This window comes from Ammospiza nelsoni, chromosome Z, assembly GCF_027579445.1.
Source record: "Ammospiza nelsoni isolate bAmmNel1 chromosome Z, bAmmNel1.pri, whole genome shotgun sequence".
NCBI classification, from domain to species: Eukaryota; Metazoa; Chordata; class Aves; order Passeriformes; family Passerellidae; genus Ammospiza; species Ammospiza nelsoni.
In genome coordinates, this window is record NC_080669.1 from 42,417,410 (window position 1) to 42,440,023 (window position 22,614).

Genomic DNA, 22,614 nt, shown 5'->3' on the forward strand with positions numbered 1-22,614 from the left:
TGAGATTTTACATGATCTACTGTCTTTAGTGTTTTTACTAGAAGTCTTCCATTCCTATTCTGTCAATTCTTCTGTAACAGCAGTTATCCTTTCTATTCAAATGTCATTGTTACTTACTGTAAAGGAAAAGGATTTCTATGGCAGCTTGTAGCAATTACCTTTTCAATCGACTTGATAGAAATTTTATTATTGCTTTTCTTTAGAACAAGTGATTGTTATCCCACTAGTAAGTTGTGTCAGTGCAACAAAAGAATGTCTTACAAATGAAATGAGAAAAACTAGCACATGACAGGGGCACAGTGTTAGGGAGAGAGTGGGAAAGAGAGATAGATGCATGCAGGTAATGCCTAAGCAATTGTTCTTGCTATTTAAATATAACCAAAAATTCAAGTCAGAAAATTCTCAATTTCTAATTACATGATCTAATGAGACTTGGATTAACATGTCAAATATTGGTCTCTTAACTTTGGAGAGGCATTGAAAAAATATTATTTGAAAAAAAACCCCAACAAAGAGACTAAAATGTGGAATATAACAATAGTTGTAAGAGCCCAAATACTGAGAGATGTCTTGGTTCATTTAGGATGAGGTTGAAAAAGTAATTGTAATGAACCTTTCTAAATGCTAGATAGGGTGGAATGGGAGATGAACAGTTCATAGCAATGAAAGGGTTAAAGCGATTATAAAACAGAGGGAATTTCTGACCCTGGATATCAGTTTGCTGAGGGACTGTTGTGCTGTGTTCTTGGCAGCTGGCACAATCATTGTATCTTTCCCTACAGAGCTTATTGGAGACATGCAGAGAAAGAGGGTATTAGTACTGCCTTCTATTCATCACTTCTAGGAACATTTTAGTTTTTTCTCTAGAAAGCTCTTAGAGGTTATATAATCTGAAGTTAATGACTTTTCAGGAGAGATGATGTTCCTCAGTTGGAATATAAGAAGAACTTGAAAGGAAGGAAGATGACACATCTATCTGCCAAGATAGACAGGTGGACAGACTAACAAGATTCATTACAGAAATCAGATTCAGTTCAAGGATGCAGCAGAAATATAGCCCTGAACTGTTGCTGGTGATACATGTATGGAGTGTATACAGAAAACTGTAGTATTGAAAGTACTTGAATTCCCTCAAAATTACTGATGGCAAAATGTGTAGGTGGACAAGGTTTAACTTCCAAGCTATTAAAAAAGCCCTTTAACATGACACTGCATTTTTAATCGATTGTGATATCTGCTCATAGGGAAATGGAGTGAAAAAGATGAATGAAATCTGGTTTATCTAGTTGTATATGTCCTGCGTATCTAGTTGTATATGTCCTGAACAGTTTTATATGTCCTGAGCTCCACAAGAGAACCACAGAAGACACCAACTGACTTTAGACTCAACCACAGTGGTACCACCAGCAGTGCCCACAGTGATATGGCTACGCCAGGAGGCAGTGACAGCTGGTACCACAAAATGGCTGTTCTGTTGGAGATGTTTGCCCTTGAGAGCTGGTGGTAACTGTGCTCCATGAACCAGAAGTGCACTTCAAAGTTTTATTACCTTAATTTAAAACTTCAAATAATGTAGGGGCTGTCTTAGTTGTATAAGGTCAACTGATATTGATGGGAAAGGAGTAGATGACTATGACAGAAGTAATCTGAAGAAGAGGGGCACAAAGTCTTGTCCATTAATAACTCATGACTCTGCCATCCTGCCTGCTTCAATGATTGCACATGGACAGCAGGGACAGAGCTTCCAACATCCCTCAATACAGCTGAAGGCAGAACTCATTAACAGTACTGTAATGTTTTCTGACCTTCACACAATTAATGATACAGAGGGAAGAGGTGAGTCTCCTGTCTGAGCCCAGTTAACTAATTTACTAACACTATACAATAGATCTGATTTTCTTGGAAGCTCTTTTGGCTTAAGAAACAGCAAAGCATACAAAGAACATGCAGGTACTTCAGAAGACAGTCCCTGAGTATGTTAAGCTAGCCCAGTAATTTCCCAAGGACTCTGCTGGTGATGCACAGGGCCTGTTAAGGATGCCTAAGGATGTAAGTAATAGAGCATCTCCCAATAGCTGTGCTTCTTGGAATTGTAGAAATAGAAACTGCTGAGACAGATTTGTGGTGAAATCATTGCCTTTGTACCATAAGTAGCAAGTGCAAGTAAAAGTGTATATTTAGTATAGGGACAAATGGAACTGGCATGATGCTTCAGACTGCAGTGGACCTGGAGTGAAAGCAGGCCCTGGAGTAAAGCAAGAGTTTATTTCTACAGCGATGGAAACTTTATAGTTTTGCCAGACCCACAGCTCAGCAGACATTGTATTTATAGCTCACTTACAGCTGCCCTGAGAGAGGTAATTGAGACTGTCTTTTTTCCCACTGGTCCTGAAGTATGCCATGTGTACCTGCAAATGCCTCATCAATGGCTTTAGGAAATTTTGGTGTTACCCATAGCCGAGCCTGCAGAAATTCACAATGCAGGAAACTCTCATGCATCTGTTCTAGTCTCTTTGAAGTTGTCTGTGAAGGCTAAAAGTGCAGGGGAGGTTAGAAACATAAGAAAAAGCTTTATTAATATTTTGTCAGGGAGGAAATATAAGAAATGAGGCACAGATTATTGCAGAACTTGAAACAGATGTTGAACAGCTGATAAAATCATGTCATTAATTTTGAGATCTGAGACATGGACCTGCTCTGCTATGTGCCACATCTTTTAATACAAAGCTAAAATTTCTGGTATTTATGGGTAAGTCTGGAAACATCATCCAAAAAAAGGTCATTTATCACATATGTGATGTGAATTTTTTTGACAGAATATATTCTAGCCCTGAAGAAAGATCTCCACATCAAGACCCATGGCTTGCAGTTTGAAAATCAGTGTGGCAGGCAGCATGATATAACCCCATCTGAGAAGCACCAACTGAAAAGAGATGGGAAGCAGACCCATGGTATTCTCATAGTATCTGGATGTCTGGGGATGTTGCGTTAAGATCCAGATCTCCTGACACTAGCTACTAACCCAGAACTTAGGTGCAGGAAGTAAGGCCAGACACTTTATGTGGACTGATAAAACTTCAGACTAGGCATGTAAGTTTCCTCAGCTTGTAACCCAAGTAGAAGAGAACAACTCTTCAGGAAACTTGACAGTTGTCTCCAACCTAAGTTCTACTGGCATCCTGATAGAAAACAGATTTACAAACATTTCCTGCTGTTGCATACTGTGTGAATCTCACTTCATGAAAAAGAAAGCTAAAGTGATTAAAGAGGACTGATCTGTTCAGTATGCACCCTTAATGAAATACACTGCACAACTCCAGGGAATTTTTGTTCTCAGAATGAAATTAGAGTTGTGAATTTCTAAGACTTTCAAAGATACTTTATATGTCATAAGTACTCCCAAAATGATTACATTGAAGTGTCAAAACTCCAATGAAGCACACAAGAGATTTCTCTCAATTCTTTCTCCCTACAGGATACCTAAAAATAACATATTTTTGTATTTGTCTAATATTTATTCTTTTAGAGAATTACTTCAAAAAGAGTGGATTTGGGGTGTGGAGCATTACACTCAGTACAGCTGTAGTTCTGACATCATAGCAATGATCTTGAATAACACTCTAGGCTTTTGATTTTCATTTTCAATTTTCCCATGTCACTACAGCAGAAGACAGAAAATACAAATAATTTCTTGACAAGAATGATGCAGTAGTATGCTATTAACTAATTTGAAGCATAGAAATCTCACGGGTAGAGCTCTATATATTGAACCAAATTATCAGGGGTAGACTTTTCGGTGAGAGTAGAGAACCCATTAAAATTATTATGAGAAGAAGAGAAAAATTAAAATTTCGCTCTGAGCTGGAATACTACTCAGACTATTCCACACCCAAAGCAAGGTTCTACTAACCAAGATTTTCAGAACAAATACATGCTTAATGCTTATGCCAGTTTTCTACTAGGCTACAGTTATGCTTCTAGGCAGGTTAGTGCAAAAATTCCACAAATTGCAACTTGTACGCTAAATAAGTACGTAAACAATGCTTTTCATCTCTAACGCTCAAAGGAGCTGAGTTTATGAATGAAAACCACATTTTACAAAGTCTCCTTCTCTTCAGGGGGAGAATTTTACCTTTTGAATCTCAAAATAGAGGTAAGGGTTTTTCTGCTCTAATTAAAGCTCCAAGGAGAAGGAAGAAGCACGTTCCTAATTTAACTGAGGAAATCAGTGAGGGTTTTTTTTTACTAAGATGGAATTTATTCCAACAAATTAAAATTATTAATACTTCAAATTTTGCAGAAAATCGTGAAATCTCAAGGAGTGATTCCAACTTCCACTCTCTTTGCTGTGGCTTGATTTACATCATTATGCACAAATGGATTGGGATCTGGTCATGGGACATGCATTTGTCCACAGCTCCCCATCTCTAAAGCATAACCTGATTCTTTTCAGGATGTGACATTACCTTTTTAATTATTTAATTACATTATAATCCTAAAAAAGAAAACCACAGACTGCATTTTCAAAAATGTCTTGGTGATATATTTTGCATCATAGAATCACAGAATGGTTTGGGTTGGAAGGGAGCTTAAAGATCCTCTAGTTCCAACACAGCTGCCAAGGGCAGGGACACCTTTCACTAGACAGGTTGCTGAGAGCTCCATCCAACATGACTTTGGACAATTCTGGGGTGAGGCAAACACAATTTCCATGGGTTAACCTGCTCCTGAAAAGTGCCACACAAACCTCAGAGCAAAGAATTTCTTTTCACTATTTAATCTAAACCTACTTGTTTCCAGTTTAAAGCCATTGACCCTTGTCTCAGCACTAGATGCCCATGTAAAAAGACCCCTTCCAGCTCTCTTGTAGACTACATCAAGTGTTGGAAAGCTGGAGTAAGGTCTCTCTATCACCTTCTCTTCTGCCCACTGAACAAACTTGTGAACTTGCTGAAGAAGCACTTAGCTCCATCATCAGTCATTGATAAAATGTTAACCAGGACTGGCCCCAGTATTGAATCCTGGGGTACATCACTACTGACTTGTCTCCAACCAGACTTGTGCAACCTTCTCGGTCTGCCCATTCAGACAGGTTTCAATTTGCCTCACTGTGGAATTCTTTAACCTGTATTTTTTTCAGTTGATCTGTGGGGATGTTATGTGAGAGTGTCAAAAACCTTACTACTAAAGTCAAGTTAGACCACATGTCTTTGAAATTTTGCATTTTCAGATCAAAAGCAAAATTCACACTTTCAAAAATTACTGTAAAGAAGCAAACAAAGAGGGGAATGAAAAATTTATGGAAGATCCAGGATTTGTCTTTAGCTATGACTGTAAACAAGACAGTTTGCCTTACTGTTAGTGGCAAGGCCACGTATTTCTGCATTTGGCGTTGCCTTTCCTAGAATGAGACCCAAAAGCATTTTCCTCCAAAGAAACCTCATCATTCTTGATTAAATGTAGGATATGCAAGGAAAGCACCACAATCTGCATGATGGCTGGTGGTCTTTGGTGGGACCAGATGTGTTCTGAGGATGTCCACCTTGTTGGAATGCATGTATTATGCAAATGCCTATAGGGCCTGTATCTGATGATCACAGCTGTTGGACCTGTGTATGTGTTCACACCCTCAGTGGCACTTGGGGCCGTAATATATTCAAAGCTGCTGCAGTTAAAGTAGTAACAACACTTCAGCTGGCCCAGAATGAATGTCTTTTTAGTTTACAAGTTAAGGGGATGCAATTAGCTCACCACGAGAGAAAAAACATTGTCATGTTATTGTGCCTTTACAGAAGGTGAAGTGTGTGCAGCAGAGACAATTACAATGGCTCATTTGGTACATAACTCTAACTAGACTGTGATGCTGAGTCCAAAGGCGTCTAGGAAGTTTTGATGCCTTTGTAAATTTATGTCATGTCAAAATACTAGATTTTGGTTACAGGTAACAGCTTTGTGCATGAATTACCAAGACAAAACTGGGAGCAGTGGCTGATGTATGAGCTAGTTATATGGTCACTCAGAGGTACCTGCATGGGCTGGTGAATTTGTCTGAGGGAAATCTTGTGGAGTTCAACAAGAAAAAATGCAGAGCCCTACATCTGGGCAGGAATATTGCAGGGAACCAGTGCATGCTGACGGCTGACTGGCTGGAACAGCTCTGCAGAGAAGGATGTGGGAGTCCTGGCAGACAATAAGCTAACCATGAGACAGTAAGATCTCACAATAAAGCTGGCCAACAGACTCCTGGGAAACACTGTGACAAACACTGTCAATGTGGGGGGAGGTGATCTCTCTAAACACATCTGTGAGGCCACACCTGGAGTACTGGATCTAGTTCTGGGTTCCCCAGTAGAAGAAAGGGATGGACTTACTGGACTTAGTCTAGCAAAGGGCCATAACAATGATGAGCGTTTTGGAGCATCTCTCACATGAAGACAGCTGAGAGAGCAGGGACTGTTCAGTCTGGAGAGGAGAATGCTCAGAGTGACCTTAGTCATGTGTATAAATTGCTGATGTGTGGGAATGAGTACAGAGCCAGGCTCTTAGCAGTAGTGCCCAGAAACAAGACATGACACAATAGTAAAAAATTTTAAAACCCATGAGATTTAATCTGAACATGAAGACACTGCTTTAGCTGACCCTGTGTGTTGATTTGACAGAGCCTGGATTATTAGGTAACAGCAGACAGCCACAGAAGTGGCTTCTGTGAGAAGCTGCTGGAAGCTTCCACCATGCCTGACAGATGCAGTGTCTGATGGCCCTGAAGATGGACATGCTGCTGGGACAATTAGAGAAGTTGGCAACACCTCTGTGATGACATATTTAAGAAGAAAAGCCAAACAGCATGTGCAGTTTTTTCCAGTGGTGGCAACGAGCCGTAGCTGCCGCCATCTCGACGCGGCCTACGGCGGGCCTTGCCTGCCTGGCCGCCCCTAGGCAGCCACGCCGTGGGCAGAAGGGCAGAGGTGGTGGTGGCCTTTCCTTCCCAGACCCCACATGAAGGGAGATGTTAAATGGTGCCAGGGCCACGGCATCCATCACTGCCTGTGCCATGGCAGGAGGGTCACCTGGCCAGCAGCAGAAACACAACGAGTGACTCCCCAACGTGGAACCTCTCGGCACTGTGGGATCCTGCAGGAATCTCAGAATTGGTAGAACTTGTTGACAATGGTACCTACAGGGAGCAGTTTTTCTTCTAGTCAGAGAAGAGGAGGAAATGAGGAAATGTGAGAGAAAACAACATGGTGGCATCAAGGTCAGTGATGCCTTGAGGGGAAGGAGGTGCTCCAAGTGTCAGATGCAAGATGAGGACTGTGGTGAAGCAAACTGTCCCCCTGTAATGCATGAAGTCCATGAGGCTGCAGAGATCCACTCGCAGCCCATGGAAAAAGTGCTCACGCTAGAGTGGGTGGATGCTGGGATCCATGGGAGAACCAAATAGAGAGGGAGGGCTCCTGCTCCCAGAGATAGAGAGGGCCCTTGCTTCCAAACCAGAACAGCCTGTCCTTAGAGGCTGCAGCCTGTGGATGTGTGACCCACGCCACAGCAGTTTTGGGAAGACTCTTTGCCCGTGGGAAGGACCCCATGGCCAAGGCAGAGAAAAGATTCCTCTTCCTGAGTGAACAGAAAATCTCAGGTGATGAACTGACCAGATCCTCCACACCCTGTCTTCCTCCACTGTCAGTGGGAAGGAGGGAGGGGCTGGCAGGGGAAAAGGTGTTTTAAAGGTTTATTTTACTTTTCCTTATCCTCCTCTGACACTATTAATAATAAATTTATCTTATACCTTCAAATTTGAACCTGGTTTGCCCTTAGAGTATTTTTCTCCCAGTTCTTATCTCAACTCACAAGCCCTTTGTTAATTTTTTTCCCCTCTCCTCTGCCCAACTACAATAGAAGAAGGCGAGTGAATGACTTTTGTGGCTATCTGGTGTTTAGCCAGTATCACCATGACATCCTGCATGGGCACTGGATTAGATAGTTTCAAGAGATCCCTTCCAACCTCAATCACTCTCTATGACTCTGTGTAAAAGAAGAAAAATGACTAGTATGCTTCATAACCATTCACAGGTTTACTTGTTCAATTCAAATGTGCATTTCTGATGCTTGAAAGGTTAACATACCTATTTTAAAAGAGGCAATATCTCATTAACATCCTGAGGATGGATATGGGTAAATAGCATCATGCACCGACATTTGTGGTTCATTTGCAAAGGCCTATATAGTCTATCGAAGTAGCTTCTGTTTTTACCTATCTTGCTTCCTTTCCCTTGCCTAAAATTCTAATACAGAAGTGTAGAAAAATATGACCTTACTTGCCAAGGAAATTGGATATGCCAAGGTCAGAATCAGAGCATCTCGTTCTCACCATGAGATGCTGTGATTCTGACCTTGGCAATTCCAATTATACAGTCATTTTTGTATTTGACTGTAATCTGCAATCTGTAAAATCCAAGATTATGTTAGTAGTTACAAGGGCAGTTTACTCATACTGGAACATTATACATTAAGTGAGCACAATATTTTTTAACAGGATGATTCTTGTTTCCCCTCTAAGTGCTGGACAGATAGATTTAAAAAATAATTTCATGATTATCCTAATGATCCAATTTATTTCTGAAGACATGAGCCCAACTTCACTCACAAATAAAACCTTGTTCAAAAAAAGAAATGTCTTAATTTTATCTTGGCAGTTACATTTAAACACAATAAATATCCTGGATATTCATTTTCCTGGATAGCCTGACACAGACTAAGGTTCTCCTCACCTTTACACACTAACAATTGCTTATCCTCCTTTCATTCCTTTGGACATAACCCTTGACTATTTTGTGACATCATTTCTCACTCTGCCTTTGGCAGCTTTCCATTCTGGATCTTGCAGCTCTTGACATTCTCCATTTCAATTCTAACACTGGGTTCATCTCACCCTACATTACAGATATGAATATCTAGACATGAATATGTTGTCAAAATAGAAGTTTTGTGGAGATGACAAGGGACCAATGTGTCACTGCAAGAAGCTAAAAGAAAAGAGTCACAATCCTTGCACCCTCAGTAAAGACTTACAGAATAAAGAGAAGTTTACTTGGCTTTCCCTTTTTTGAAAAAAGTTATTTCTACGGAAAGGCTATTTGACATTCAGTTCTGTCTCCTTGCTTTGGGCTTTCTCCACCAAATCTTTCCAAAGTTTTCTCTGTGGGTGAAGTGCTAGCAAATTCTAGCACTTAGGGCAGGGTTCCAGCCAACAGCTTGCTTGCTTTTCCCAGAAGATGGAAGCTTTGCTTCTCTCTTCCTTTCCTGGCCACACAGTCTCCCAAGCACCTGCTTGGTTCAAAGGAGTTTTCAGTTTTGGGGAAGTACAAGTGGACTCGCAGAAGGGCTCAGTGAATGCTAGACTTCATGCAAGGTACCTCAGGGAAGTTAGCTGAGACCAAGGAAGTATAGGTCATGAATGTCCTCTTTGTGACAGAAGGCAATGAAATCAGCTCTCTCTTGCTTTTGAAATGGCATCATGAGACTGCTTATAACAGTTAACTCTACCTCAGAATATGTAGTTGCAGCTTTGGGCTTGCAATGTGCTTAACCCACTTCTGAAAATAGGGAGAGAAAGATACAAGAATCTATAGATTTGCAAAGTTATTAGCTCACAGCTCTATATAATGTTATACATAATAGTGCTAATCTTTCTAAATCTTTTCTCATTCTCATTATATAAAGAAATAATTTAACCTAAAGGTATGAAATCTCTCTTTCTCAGTATAGAGTTCCATCAAGTTGTTTTTAGGGGTTATACCCTTTAGAAAAAAGCTAACCCACAATGATAGTCCCACAAGCCAACAGTACATTTTCAGTCATACCTGCGATCATACTTGATATGATTAATGGCAGAATGATGAGTTTGAGCATTCTCATCAGCAATTCCCCAGGAAACGCAAAGTAGACCTTATCCAACTTAGACAGATTGCCATATTCCCGTACCAGCACGCCAATCCCAATACCTAAAAGGGACATAAAAATGTTACACAAATTCGATGTAGTTTATAATAGAAACATGTGAGACAAGGAGAAAAAATATCAGAATAAAAAGAGAAAATAAACATATTTTCACAACTCTGGTACAACTTCTAAATCAGGTAAAATCATTTATTTCCTTTTCTAATAAGCAAAGTAATAACACATAATTCTGAAGCAGGATGTCTTTAGGTATGTCTTCAGAAAAATCTGATTAGGTGGTCTGATTATCAGTCCAGTCCAGTTCTGACTTTTTACCCACCTTCACCAGTTCTAGAAGACTCATAACTGGCATTTAAAAAATCAATAGACTATATAAACACTACCAAACACTAAAGAGAGATGGTGACATAAATACTTCAGATGATTTCTTTTGGTGAAAATAAGCCTACCCAGCAGCAACACACTCAGTAATTGCTGCTCTACATAATTAGGAAAGAGTGTGACTGTAATCACTAAATTAATTTAATAACTTCCAGGAAACAGAACAACAAAAATACACTCTGCTCATTTCACACTCATTTCACAACACAACCAGCCTAAAAATACCAGATTATAAATTCAATCAGTGATTGAGCCATGGCACAAGGAACCTTTATACATCCTCTTGTCTTTGGATTATATGAATTATCAGATAGTTCCCACTTCTGAGATAAATCACAGATAAGACTTCTACCAAAAGAAAAAAAATTATGAATCAAAAGACAAAATTCCTCAGTTTGACAGGCAATAGCTTTATTTTCCATTCCAACATGATTTTCAAATTAAAATGACTGTTACAGGATATGTGTAAAATGTTTTTTCTAGTCTAAAAAGCACTAGAACTGTTGTTTCACATAGAAGCTTGGTAATGCTTCAGTCCTGAATGAAAAGAGATCAAGAGATCCAGTTTCTAACTGGATCCAATGAAGGAACAAGTCAGAATTCTCCATCATCAAAATCAAGGTAAATGAAAATTAAAACAGATTAAAAACCAAGTCTTTCCTGTTAATAGAGATGGAAAATTAACCAGATAACCTTCCAAGAAAATGAGCTGCTCTAGTCAACTATTAAGATTTCTGATCAAGGTGTAATCTCTGCCAGTGAATACAGACAGCTTGAATTCCTTGGAGCAATCTTGAATCTTAATAGCCTTGAAGATATTCGCAATATTATGCAAATAACCTTGATTAAAGAATGATAAGACACAATGATATCTACTTCTCATCTAGGTACTGAATTAGATGAGTTGAAAATATTTACTCTGCACTTTTAGATAAGCCCAAGCAAGATAAAATTCCATTTGTAAAATGGTTACATGAGTTGAAGTTAGTTGCTAAGGCTTTGATCCTGAAGGCACCAGAGTAAATAGCTGAATCTAACCATACAGGTAATTTCCATGTCTTCAGACAATGCATGTAACTTAGAGTAGACATTTGCTTAAATTGCAGCAAGACTGAACTGCATGTTTATGGCAACTTGTGTAATGCCACTTTACTTTCAGCAGGTACGGCTAGGATGTGCTCTAACCATCTGCCTTTCATTCTATATGACTGCCATATTTGACCAGATGGAATTCTGATAATTGTATATTCAGCAGGATTGCTTGCAGGTTGAAAGATTCACCCTTGGTTTAATTCTTGAGGGGTCTATTTTCCACTTCTTCAGATTTCACTACAAAAACTTCCCACATGCTCTCAAAATTATAGCAGGGTTTCCTTAAGATGTTCCATCTATACACTTGTACCTGTTCTGTTTGATTTTTTTGTTGAGGATATTATTTATCTAATGGCAATAGCTGAGAACAGAGTTTCAACAACCTCTTGAAATTACATTATTGCTCTCAATTCCTTATTCATGCAATTCCTTTACCCAGCAGCGCCCTTATATCCATATTAACTCGTGTAGTATACCAAACTACAGTAAAATGCAGCTACTTTTTAACTGCAGTTAGCATCTAGCATATGCTGCTTGAATATATCATGGGAATATAAGAAATTTTATTTTGTAACAGTAACAAGAGAAGATTAGAAATTCAGCAGAATAAACTTGCTGTTGTACAGGAAATGGACATATGTAGAACTTTTTGATCCTCTTCTTAATAACCAAGTTTAACTTGGAAATTTCTTCTGGGAATTGCAACACACAAAAAGAAGTGTCGTTGCATAAACACATTTCTCATGGTAACCACTGATTTTAACATCACATTGATTATAGCAGCCCAAAGCAGAGACAATGTGTTATAAAAATCTCAATTTCTCTAGATGAATGCTCCTGATAACTCCCTTATTTCTGAAATTAAAATCAACAATTACTTTTAACAACCTTAAAATAAAGTCTTCAAAGCTGCTTCTATATATTAGGATTCCTTCCTTCTTATTTTTAATTTTTATTATTATTTTAATTTTATTTTTTTATTATTCTTTAATTTATGGAATAATTTGCTTGTACTTTTTGAAGAGCAAAATGTTATTTTTCCTACTTGCTCTCTTCATCTTTCCTGGAGGAGTTTCAACTACTCCACCTTTCTTCTCATCCGCGATAAACTGGTTGTATTTCTTTTCCATCTCTTCTTTTTGCTTTTCCTTCTTGTCCACATGGCTAAGTTAGGTTATGATTTTTACCACAAGAGCAATCCTTTACTTGCAGCTCAATGACACATTCTGCTTAAGCTCCAGATTTCTGCAGTCTTTGGCAGATGTGAAGAATGATGGTGGAATAAATGGTACAATCTCATACCTTTAATTTAAATTTTTAAGGAAAACATATCCTTGTAACTGAGAATAGTAGAGCACATGCTGTATAGCATGGGGTCTACATTTCCTCTCCCAGCAGCCACCAAGACAGCAAACTAAAGGTGCAGTCAGGTCCCTGAGTTTGCAAGCACAATGAAGGCCACAGGACAATTCTCACATGTTTTAACTCTTTGCTACTGTTCTCCTAGGTAACACACAAGGCTTTTTATAAGCTTGGTAACAGACAGAAAATCCTTCAAAGAAAATGTGCAAATACAGACGAAGTAAGTGAGGGGTGAAGATGAGAAGAACAAGAAAAACAGAGCAGAAGAAAATCACTGAATATAAGCACACCAAGTGAAACCCACTGGCACCCAACTTTCAGGGAGTCCCAGCTTAAAAAGCCAGAGGGAATGCATGTTTCCCCTCTATAGGATGAGCCATTTTTCATTGTGCCACCCAGAAAAAGGGCAGCAGAAAGTGCTGCAAGGGGTTACCTAGCACCTGCAACTGGCTCCACTGTACATAGCACTAGATCCATTACATCTGCCAAGCCTGAGGCTTTACAGGACCTAGGAGATGATGGCTGTGTGTAGAGAGGTGGAAGAACCAGTCTTGCCTGTGTATTTATGGTCAGTGAGTCCACCACTGAAATTAGGTAAAATGGGCTTGGGAGACCATTATGTTGAGGTTTCTGTCTATCTGCAAAACAATTTCTGTGACATCTGGGTATGTGGTGAACAGTAATTTATTGCAATCTGATCTTCATCTGGAGTGTTTCTTTGCATATTGCTATTCTTTCTGAAATTTTATCTAAGGAAAAAGTAAATTCTTTGTATGGGAACGATTATAAGGCTACTACATTTTTCTTCAAGTACCTTGCTGAAGTTCATGACACAGATTTAGAAATGAGTAAAAAACCTACACACATTCTGTTCAAAACATTGGCATAATCTCCATGTTCAGTTATACTAGCACACATGGGGTGTGTCATAGATTGTCCGACGGCTATTGTAAACTTGTAAAAATATGCTGGCCATTCAGAAGCTCCCAAGCAACCCAACATGGAGACCATTTACAATTTTTCAGGAAGTCATAGCTAAACCCTGAACCCTTTTGTGTGAGGTCAACAAAATACAGATTTTGAATTTCAAAACTCAGAAACCCTGAGTATCTGAATCTGTTCAGGATATGCAGTATGACATTACAGTACTTATTTGCTTTACATCATTACTATTGTGGGTTAGTTGCTCTTCAAAACCTGATTACATCCCTGATAAGAATATGGTAAGATAGCATGCCCCTTTACTTTCTTTACCTTCACAGGTAGAACAACTCACAATTTTGAAACAGATAACCTAAGTCCACATATAGACATGCTTGCTTCTGTTTCTCACTGAAAGAGAATGTGAAACAGAAAAAAAAAATTTATCCAACAGGTGGGACTCCCTCATGTTATTTGCATTCATGGATGAGAACACTGGTTTGGGATGCACAGTTTCTATTGACAGGGAGTTCTCCATCAGTGTGCATGACACTGAAGAAACAACATATCACCTTCACCTCCCACTGACTTTATTATGCGAATGATCCTTAGGAATGAACCATAAAGGCAATGAGAAAAGGAATCCAGCATGTATTTTTGTAAAACTAATAATCTGTTTTGTAAAATTATCTGTTCTGTAGCACATGTATTGCTCTGAAAAAAAAGCTGTGGTATTTATTTTTCCTGTTTTCTTAAAATTTCATAATATGGAAACTCCTTCTCACTGAAGCAGTTAGTGATCCTGCTGATGCTGTTAGACAGTGTGGAAATTACAGGAATTTTGCTTTGACACAGCACTGAAAGAAGAAAAAAAAAGTCACATTGTTCAAACCTGGTAATATTTAATTGAATTGTATCAATATCTATTGTGCTATTAACTAAGTGATTAGGCTCTTCATAATTTCACATTATATGCTGCACAGATGTGACAGACTAAAACAATTACTTCTATAATTTTGGTGAGTCTTAACTGGATTAACCTCACAGCAGATGGTTCATGGAACTGAAAAGGCTAGCAAACAAAGTTCACTGACTTGATTTCAAACACAATACAAAATATTCAATATAAACATGTCAAACTGCAGCACAGGCAGGAAGGAGTTTTGCAGTGTGGTACATTCTCAGTCCTTTAGTAATATTTTATAAAACAATTTTGTCTGCTCTCTCCATAGAGTTTCTCTTATCACTGGCTGTCTCTTAGTGCAAAGAAATATAGTGCCAACTACAGAACACTAAAAGAGAGAGTGTGGAAGAATATATTACAAAGGCTTATAAACATATTACTTCAGCTCTTTTGCATTGTTTTTACTACTTTCTAATGTTACACATTTTACTGTTTTACACTCTATCTTCCAATAAACATACTGATGTGGATTGAAAAAAGATGATTCTTGGAAAAACTGCAGGCAACCACTAAGGTATAAGGGGTATAATTACATGGTAACTAATCTTAACTCTATGGTTGCTTGTGTTAGCCAGACTACCAGCTTGCTTACAAAGACATGTGAAGAAAAGTTCTCTCAGAAATCTTCCAGAAGAGAGTTTCCATATCAGCTCTTGATTTACTGAAGAATATTTAGTAGCAATGTATAAGAGAATGCTTGTCCTCTGCCATGGTGAGACCCCCTGATGCTCTCAGATTATCCTGTTGAGGGTGCAGTGGTTGTAAACTCCTTCACACAAGTAGCACATTGTCATCTGACTGCAGTGTGAGAAAACTTCAGGAAGACAGTGACTCCCTGTGATGGACCTTCAGGAATGAAGGCAAGGTGGAATGCTGGCCAGAGGGGTAAAAATCAGCTGCTCCAGTGTAGGTGTACTCCCTTTACTCACAGTAGGTTTGAAGGCCACTGCAAACAGCAAACCCACATAACTCCTGCCACCTTCTGTGCTGCAGGAGCCTGGAACAGGGCTGATAACATATGGCAGCCTGTAGCAGTCACCACTAACACAGAGCAGCCCCTCTGCTAGGCAGCCCTGCACAAGGCACACCTCCTCCTTCGTCAAACCAAGAGCAGTTAGCTCACTCATCCAGGAAAAGGGAAATAGTGGCTATTTTCCTGTGACTGTGTGACCACAGTTCTGCTGAATCTGAACCAGTACTCCCTCCAAACATGCAAACATAAACAAGCTGGCTAACCAGCTTGATTATTTAACAATGTCTCCTACTGGACTCTGGGTTTCCTCTCCTTTATCCAAACAGTGTAGATGAATTCCACCTGCACATACTTTCCAAATATTTTCCATGTGCAGATGAAACTTCCTTCAGAGAAAGCCAAGAAAACAATATACAGGTGAATGAAGAAAAAAACCTTTCAACTGTGCTTCATCTAGCTAGAACTCTAGTAAAAGAATCTACCACTAAAAAATAAACTGTCATACCAGAGATAAGATTTTTTTCTTTCATAGTTTCAAAAACTTGTTAATTTATTATATTTATGAAGTAGTGTGCTTACAACCTTAACATAACAAACTTATTTATTTTATAAGCAAGGTCATGTCATAAACAAACAATCTGGGGAAAATGACAATTCTGTCCCAACAGCTATGCAACCTACATTTCTTCATGGATTTGGATGTGTCCTGGTGAAAGCACCTGTTCTGTTGGGAAATACTGTGTGAAACTCATTAAGGTTTCAGGAAAAGCAAAATCAGTGTCAAACACACATGAAGGAGGACTATAGGGTAATTAAAATGAAGAGCCTACCTTTTGAGGGGAGATGAAGGAGCTTATTTTGTCCACCATGGATGAGTGAGGTAGCAATATAGAAAATGGTTGAATACTAGTGATGGAGTAATATTTTAATTATTGGATGCATAAATAGTGAAACAGTACATTTACAGTGGAAGTCGTAAGGCTTTCAACCATCAGATTGACGAATACAGCTTCCTAGGAGGATGTACAGCATCAAATGGCCTATATAACGTTAAGATGGAGCATGGCATTTAACAGAATTTTATCTACAATGGTGCAACCCAAAGCAGCAGAGGCTAGATATGATAACCCAGAGGGTATCCTTCTATCTCTCTATTCCTGTGCTTTACAGTAAAATTAAAAGATAACCTGACAACAGTAACTGGTCTTTCTTCTTTTGCAGACCTTCCTCATGACCCCTTTCATATATCACTTCTAAAACCATTACCCTTCTCCTTCATCTCATCCATCTATGATGTGTGAGCCTTCTTTAATTATGCAGTCATCCAGACATGTATAGGTCTTAGTGCTTCCACAATGTCTCCAAACGCACTACAATTTATAAAGCAGTGTTTTTGTTTAGACCCCTTTTCTCAATCGTTTCAGAAATTCATGTCTCTCAGTTGTAGCATCCGATGTTTTGCTTATATGGCCTGACACACTACAGTACCATGGGCACCATTACAATGCCACACACAAAACACCAATAATTTCTCCTCCTTCCTTGTAAAACCCCACTGATTTTCTGTTCTCTTTCCACAATGTTTGGCTTGCTATCCCAAAGCTGCATGAGCACCTTTGTACATTGATAGCCCAAGAGGTATTAGCTCAGTAGAGCACATCAGGAGAAATGCATCTTTACTTAAGACCCCTAAAACACACAAGAAACTAAATGGTTGGAAGCGGTATAAAAAAGGTGAAAGGCCAGTAACTGGAAATATCTGCCAGATTCTAAACCTTGTTATTACTTCATTCATGAGAGAAAAGGACAGTAAACAGGACATTCTGTTCTAGCTCTCCCCTTGCTGGAAGAGCAGTGGAATGATTGTGATAGAGATAAGCAGATGGAAAGGCAATTTAGTGGACACTAAAGATAGACAGATAGCAAAATGCAGTAACATTGTTATTCTGAAACTAATGAAGACTTCAAAGCCTTGAGAAATCAGATACATGACCCAAAAAAATAGCTCAGAGTAAGCAAGGCCAGGTTGTTCACCATTCCAAAATCATGAAAGGACCACGAAATTTGAAACGCTAACTCCAATAGAGCTCTGATCTTCAGATGTGATACACATGTGTTCTCACTGGACAAGACAATGTTGTGGGACTATAAGCACAAATGCTTTGCACAAATCCTATGGGGCATTTATAGGAAAAAAAAAAAAAGATTTCCGAACAGTGCAACTGTTGTTTGCAAGTAGTCTCAACCTGAACATTATTTTTTTTAATGGGGTATATAAGATTAAGTGTCTTTATGCTTTGTTTCTAAAATGTAAATATAAAAGAAAAGAAATTCTTGCAATTACATTGTAATTTTTGCAATTACATCTTCCCTTAAATAATATTGGGAAATTGGATACAGAAAAATATTTTGCTGATACTAATATTGGGGTTCTTGCTTCAAATGTAAAAATAATACCAGTAGACTTTGGTAGTTTGGGGACTTTTCAGAGTGTAAATTGACATTAAGCTCACCCTTTCCAAAGATTTTAAAATTCAGCTCTAGTGATAGTTTCACTTTACTCACATAAAGTGAAACCCAGAGACTGGGTTAAAACAAACAATAAAATTGGAAAATTTACATGCCAGAAGAAGAAATAAAAGATGGGTTTTCTTCGCTTCAAAACAGTTCAAAAGAGGCATCATGCTTAACTTCAATTACCTTTGATTTCTTCCATTGTCTGACTTCCTGATTTAGAGAATTTCTGATCCTCAGTGGCATGTTAAACTGTCAGATGAAATTATTTGTCACTACACATTTTACTTTCCATTGTTAAAATTAAATTCAGACATTTTCTCAGAATTGCTGTGTTTCATACATTTCTGAAGAGATCCCATCCTATATCAAACTGTTGGTAAGTGTTACAGAGAAACACAGATACAAGAATCATCACTGTCTAGAGCGGCACAGAAAGTCACAAGTATCATCTTTGCTGTTCTGAGGCACAGCAAGAAGAAAACAGTTTTCATTTAAATTTCCATGCTACCATAGTTGATTCAAGATATCTGGTTTTCATATTTTATAAATTCCAAATTAATAAAATGCTGTGCTTTAGAATTCAAGAAAGAAATTGAATGTTTGGCTTACATCTATATTTGTCAGAAACAAAGCAATAATTCTTTTGTTTTTTTATATTCTCCTTATTCCCCAAGAACTTCTTTCTTGCTGGTTTTGCTAGCATATTTCAAGAGACTATAAATCTACTTCATTGTTTGGAACCTTACCACTATATTGTGCAAGCAAGAAATGGTACTGAAGACAGCCTAAACTAACCCAAGAGGCCATTTTTGATATGGTGCAAGGAGGGAGAGAGGGAAAATGGTGAAACTTTACTTCATATCAAGACTAGGATTTTGCTATTTAAATTGCATTTGCTGGAGACAGAAGCAACTTACTGACAGAGAGTTAATATGTTTTTGGGGTTTAGAGGCTGCAGTCAACATCTGCAAAAAAACCTCAGGAATATTGTGAGCTCCCTGGATTCAGGCGGCCTTCTACATAGGGAAAGGCCATCAACAGAGTGATAGGTTACTAATTGTTCTGTTGTTGTCTTCACCCTATGAGACATTCATTCTTGTATGAGTGCACTGGTGGGCTTCCAGTAATGCAGAACTACTGCTATTAAAACCAGCTGTCAAGTCCCCGTGTCAAGTCTGATTACAGAGGGAGCACAGCCCTTCATTTAGCAGGTATGAATGGACCCGATTTGTCTAGAAACAAAGAAATATTCTTAAAGTGAGATATTACTACTTAATATTATTATATAATAACTTCCATTAACATTATAGAGAATAAAGGCATATAAACTGCCAGGGGGTATCATAAAATACAAACTAGAAGATTCAATGGCTAGTGCACTTACCAAATTCTGGAAAATCATTTTAGTCACAACACTCAAAGTTTCCGCAATGCTGGTGTTACAACAGGAACTATGCCTGTTTAAATCTCACTCTCAAAGGCAGGCTGATGCCAGCCCAAATCCTTCAACAATGGAACTGCACAAGCAAAGCATTTGATCGTGCAGAGACTGAATAAATTCACTTCAGAGGTGGAAAAGTCAGTCGTTTAGGCATGCTCCAGCCTCAATACCTGACCCCCGCCCTCTCTTTTACTCCGCCCCTGCCTTGCATCGCCGCTGGCTGCAGCTCGCGTTTTCGCGCGTTCTCCGGCCGCCCGGTGCCGGCTGCGCTGAGCCACCTCGGACAGCTCCCGCCCCACCCGGCTCCCGGCCCGGCACCAAGGCTCCTTTTTCGCGGTGCCTGAGGCGTACAGCCTAAGGACCGTGTACATTCGTGAAGAGGACAACGATGAAGGAAGGTAATGGCAGAACACAAAAGTGTTTGTCGCCGCCTCTCACTGAGACCGCACTGGCACACCCCTGATGAACAAAGGGCTGAAGAAAGGACACCTGAGATTCACAGTCTTCGGTGCCATTAGCTTCCTCCTTCTTTATCAATCTCAATACTGCATTTCTCACATTTCCACATAAATACCTGAACAACTTCAGTATCCCACAAGTGTGCTGTTGAAATAAGCCCAATCCCAAGTCACAGACAGGTTTAGAGGTATCTTAAATTCTGAATATGTTTAGGAAGTGACAGACACTCCATTCAGCAATTAAAAAAAAAAGTATCTGCAAATTTAGGTGAATTGAATCCCTCAGAATAATCTTTCCCAGACACTGTCACATAATCAGCCTTTCCCTTTCATGACTGGTTTGTCTGTGTTGCAGCAGTGACCTTTTTGAGACAAAGTGATGACAAATAAGAAATACTCTATGAGAAACCTGTGAAGTGTGACTTAAACTCTCCATATGCAATTACCCTTTGGACACCTGTTTCAGGGTGAGTAATTTTCAGGGATATTTCCACTTTATTTTGCCTTGATTGTATAATGTGGAAACAATTTAACTTTCTATAAAATGGGCTGCAGAAGCACTCAAAGCAAATTGACTTTTCTTAGCTCAGTTGCTTTGGGCTCAGTAAGGCCAATAGAACAACAAGATGCAAGATTTTTGCACCTTTTTGCACCTCCTTTTGCAGATATTTGTGTGAGGCTGCTGCTCTCCTGGTTACACATCTCTTCACATCAGCTTAGTGGCCTAAAGCTGACTCTCTTCTAAGGCAAGGAAAATAACCACTTGAGCCTCAAATTTTGTTTTGTTTGAATAGTCATTCAGGTGTTTTTACCCAAAAAACATGACACTCCAGATATTTTGTGTACAGATTTTAAATTACACCCTCCACATACACAATTGCTATGAAAGAAATTCTGGTACATTTGAAAAGGGAAAGGACAGGCAAAATGTTGAATGTTTAAGATAATAATACTCTTGAAGGAAGCAGTGTTCAGAATTCTGAGGGGTTTCCATTTCTGTCTCTTTTCAGAGCTGCACACAAGTAATCAGAAAAACTTTTCAATTTAGTAAGGGTACTAGAAAAGATAAGCATATTTCAATTGGATGCTGAACATGGCTCTGAGGATCATGAGCAAAAACCACGATTCCATACGATGGTGCAGGAATGTCAGGTACTTTGCAAGACAGCTGGACAGCTTTCACAGCATACTTTCACAGCTTGATGCATTTATTACTTCCATACACTTCTGAAATGCCTATTTTCTTATTTCAAAATGATGTGCCACTCTTCTGCTCATAAATGCTAAATTGTTCTTCCAAACTAACTAGATTAACAAACCTCAGACCAATTTCCCAGAGTATATTAAAAAAGAATAAATATGTAAATTTAATTATGAAGGGTTTGTGGACTCTAGGTATACTACAAACTTTCCTCATGCTGTAGTAAAGCAATAATATATCATTTAACTCCATCTTTACAAGGGTTTCACTGTTCTTCTCGTGTACCTTACTTCACCTATGAGAAATACAGGAAATGCTGCAGATACACAGTTCCTTGAAAAGGTAATTTGGTCCAAGGCTCACAGAATTACGATGAAGACTCTCTTTGACAATATTATAGAGCTCCCCTGAGATATGGACTGTTAATTACAGTGCAGCAGGCAGAGAAGTTGAAGGACACAGCAGGTGCTGGGAGACTGTCCTCTTACTGGGAATTCCTATTGGGTATTAGGGGAATTGGGGTCACTTGTCCCCACAGCTCCTGCATTGCCGTAAGTTGTGGCTCTCAGAGAAATTTAATTTCAGAATGTTGCAGCTGTAGAATCACATCACAATCTTCAATTCTAACTACAGACACCGAAGATAATAAGAGGGGAATATTTCTTAACCACTTCTGTAAATCAAAAGTAAGTACGCCAACTCCTGGAAGAATACCTGACAAGACTATGTGAAAAAGCAATTGTACACATGCAAACACAGACACATAAACACACTCCTCCAGTTGTACAGTCAGATTTTCAAAGCAAGGCCCTTCGCACACTTGGTATACAAAACTCACAAAAATATTTTTGAACAAGGTCAGAAAAATCCAGGGATCTTTCAAATACTGAGTGCATTGTGGAAATACACTTACATACATATATGTATATATGTAAGCACAGTTCTGATTACAGCTTATAAATAACTAGGAGGAATTCCAAAATAATAATTCTCTTCTGAACAAATTTGCACCAAAATAGGCATGGTTGAGCCAAAATTCAAATTAGCAGAAAAGTCATCTGAAAGAGACCCAGACAGCAAGCTAAGGAAATATTTATAGCACCACTTCTCTACAGGATAAAAAAAAGTGAACAAGGCTTTCCAAATAATATCCAAGAGAAAATGAAATAAATAGGGCCAAAATGATGCCCTATGGAAAAATCTCTTCATCTAAGTAACACAGTGCATTTTCTTTGCCCTCTTTGCCCACTTATCCTTAATAAGATGGCGTTCAACTCGTTTTTCCTTCAGAAGCTGGCTGACGTACAGGGGATAAATCCTGTTATCTTTACAATGATGGCCGTGAAA

General features: G+C 38.9%; 1 protein-coding gene across 2 annotated transcripts in view; it reads right to left on the minus strand.

Moving 5' to 3' along the window:
- Positions 1 to 22,614, minus strand: part of SLC1A1 (solute carrier family 1 member 1) — a 50,773-nt gene that overhangs the window by 26,936 nt on the left and 1,223 nt on the right. For both annotated transcript variants that reach the window (XM_059492207.1, XM_059492206.1), the window contains exon 2: positions 9,861 to 10,001. In XM_059492207.1, coding sequence (XP_059348190.1) covers positions 9,861 to 9,915 — 55 coding nt within the window. In that variant the 5' untranslated portion in view covers positions 9,916 to 10,001. The remainder of the gene's footprint in view (positions 1 to 9,860; positions 10,002 to 22,614) is intronic.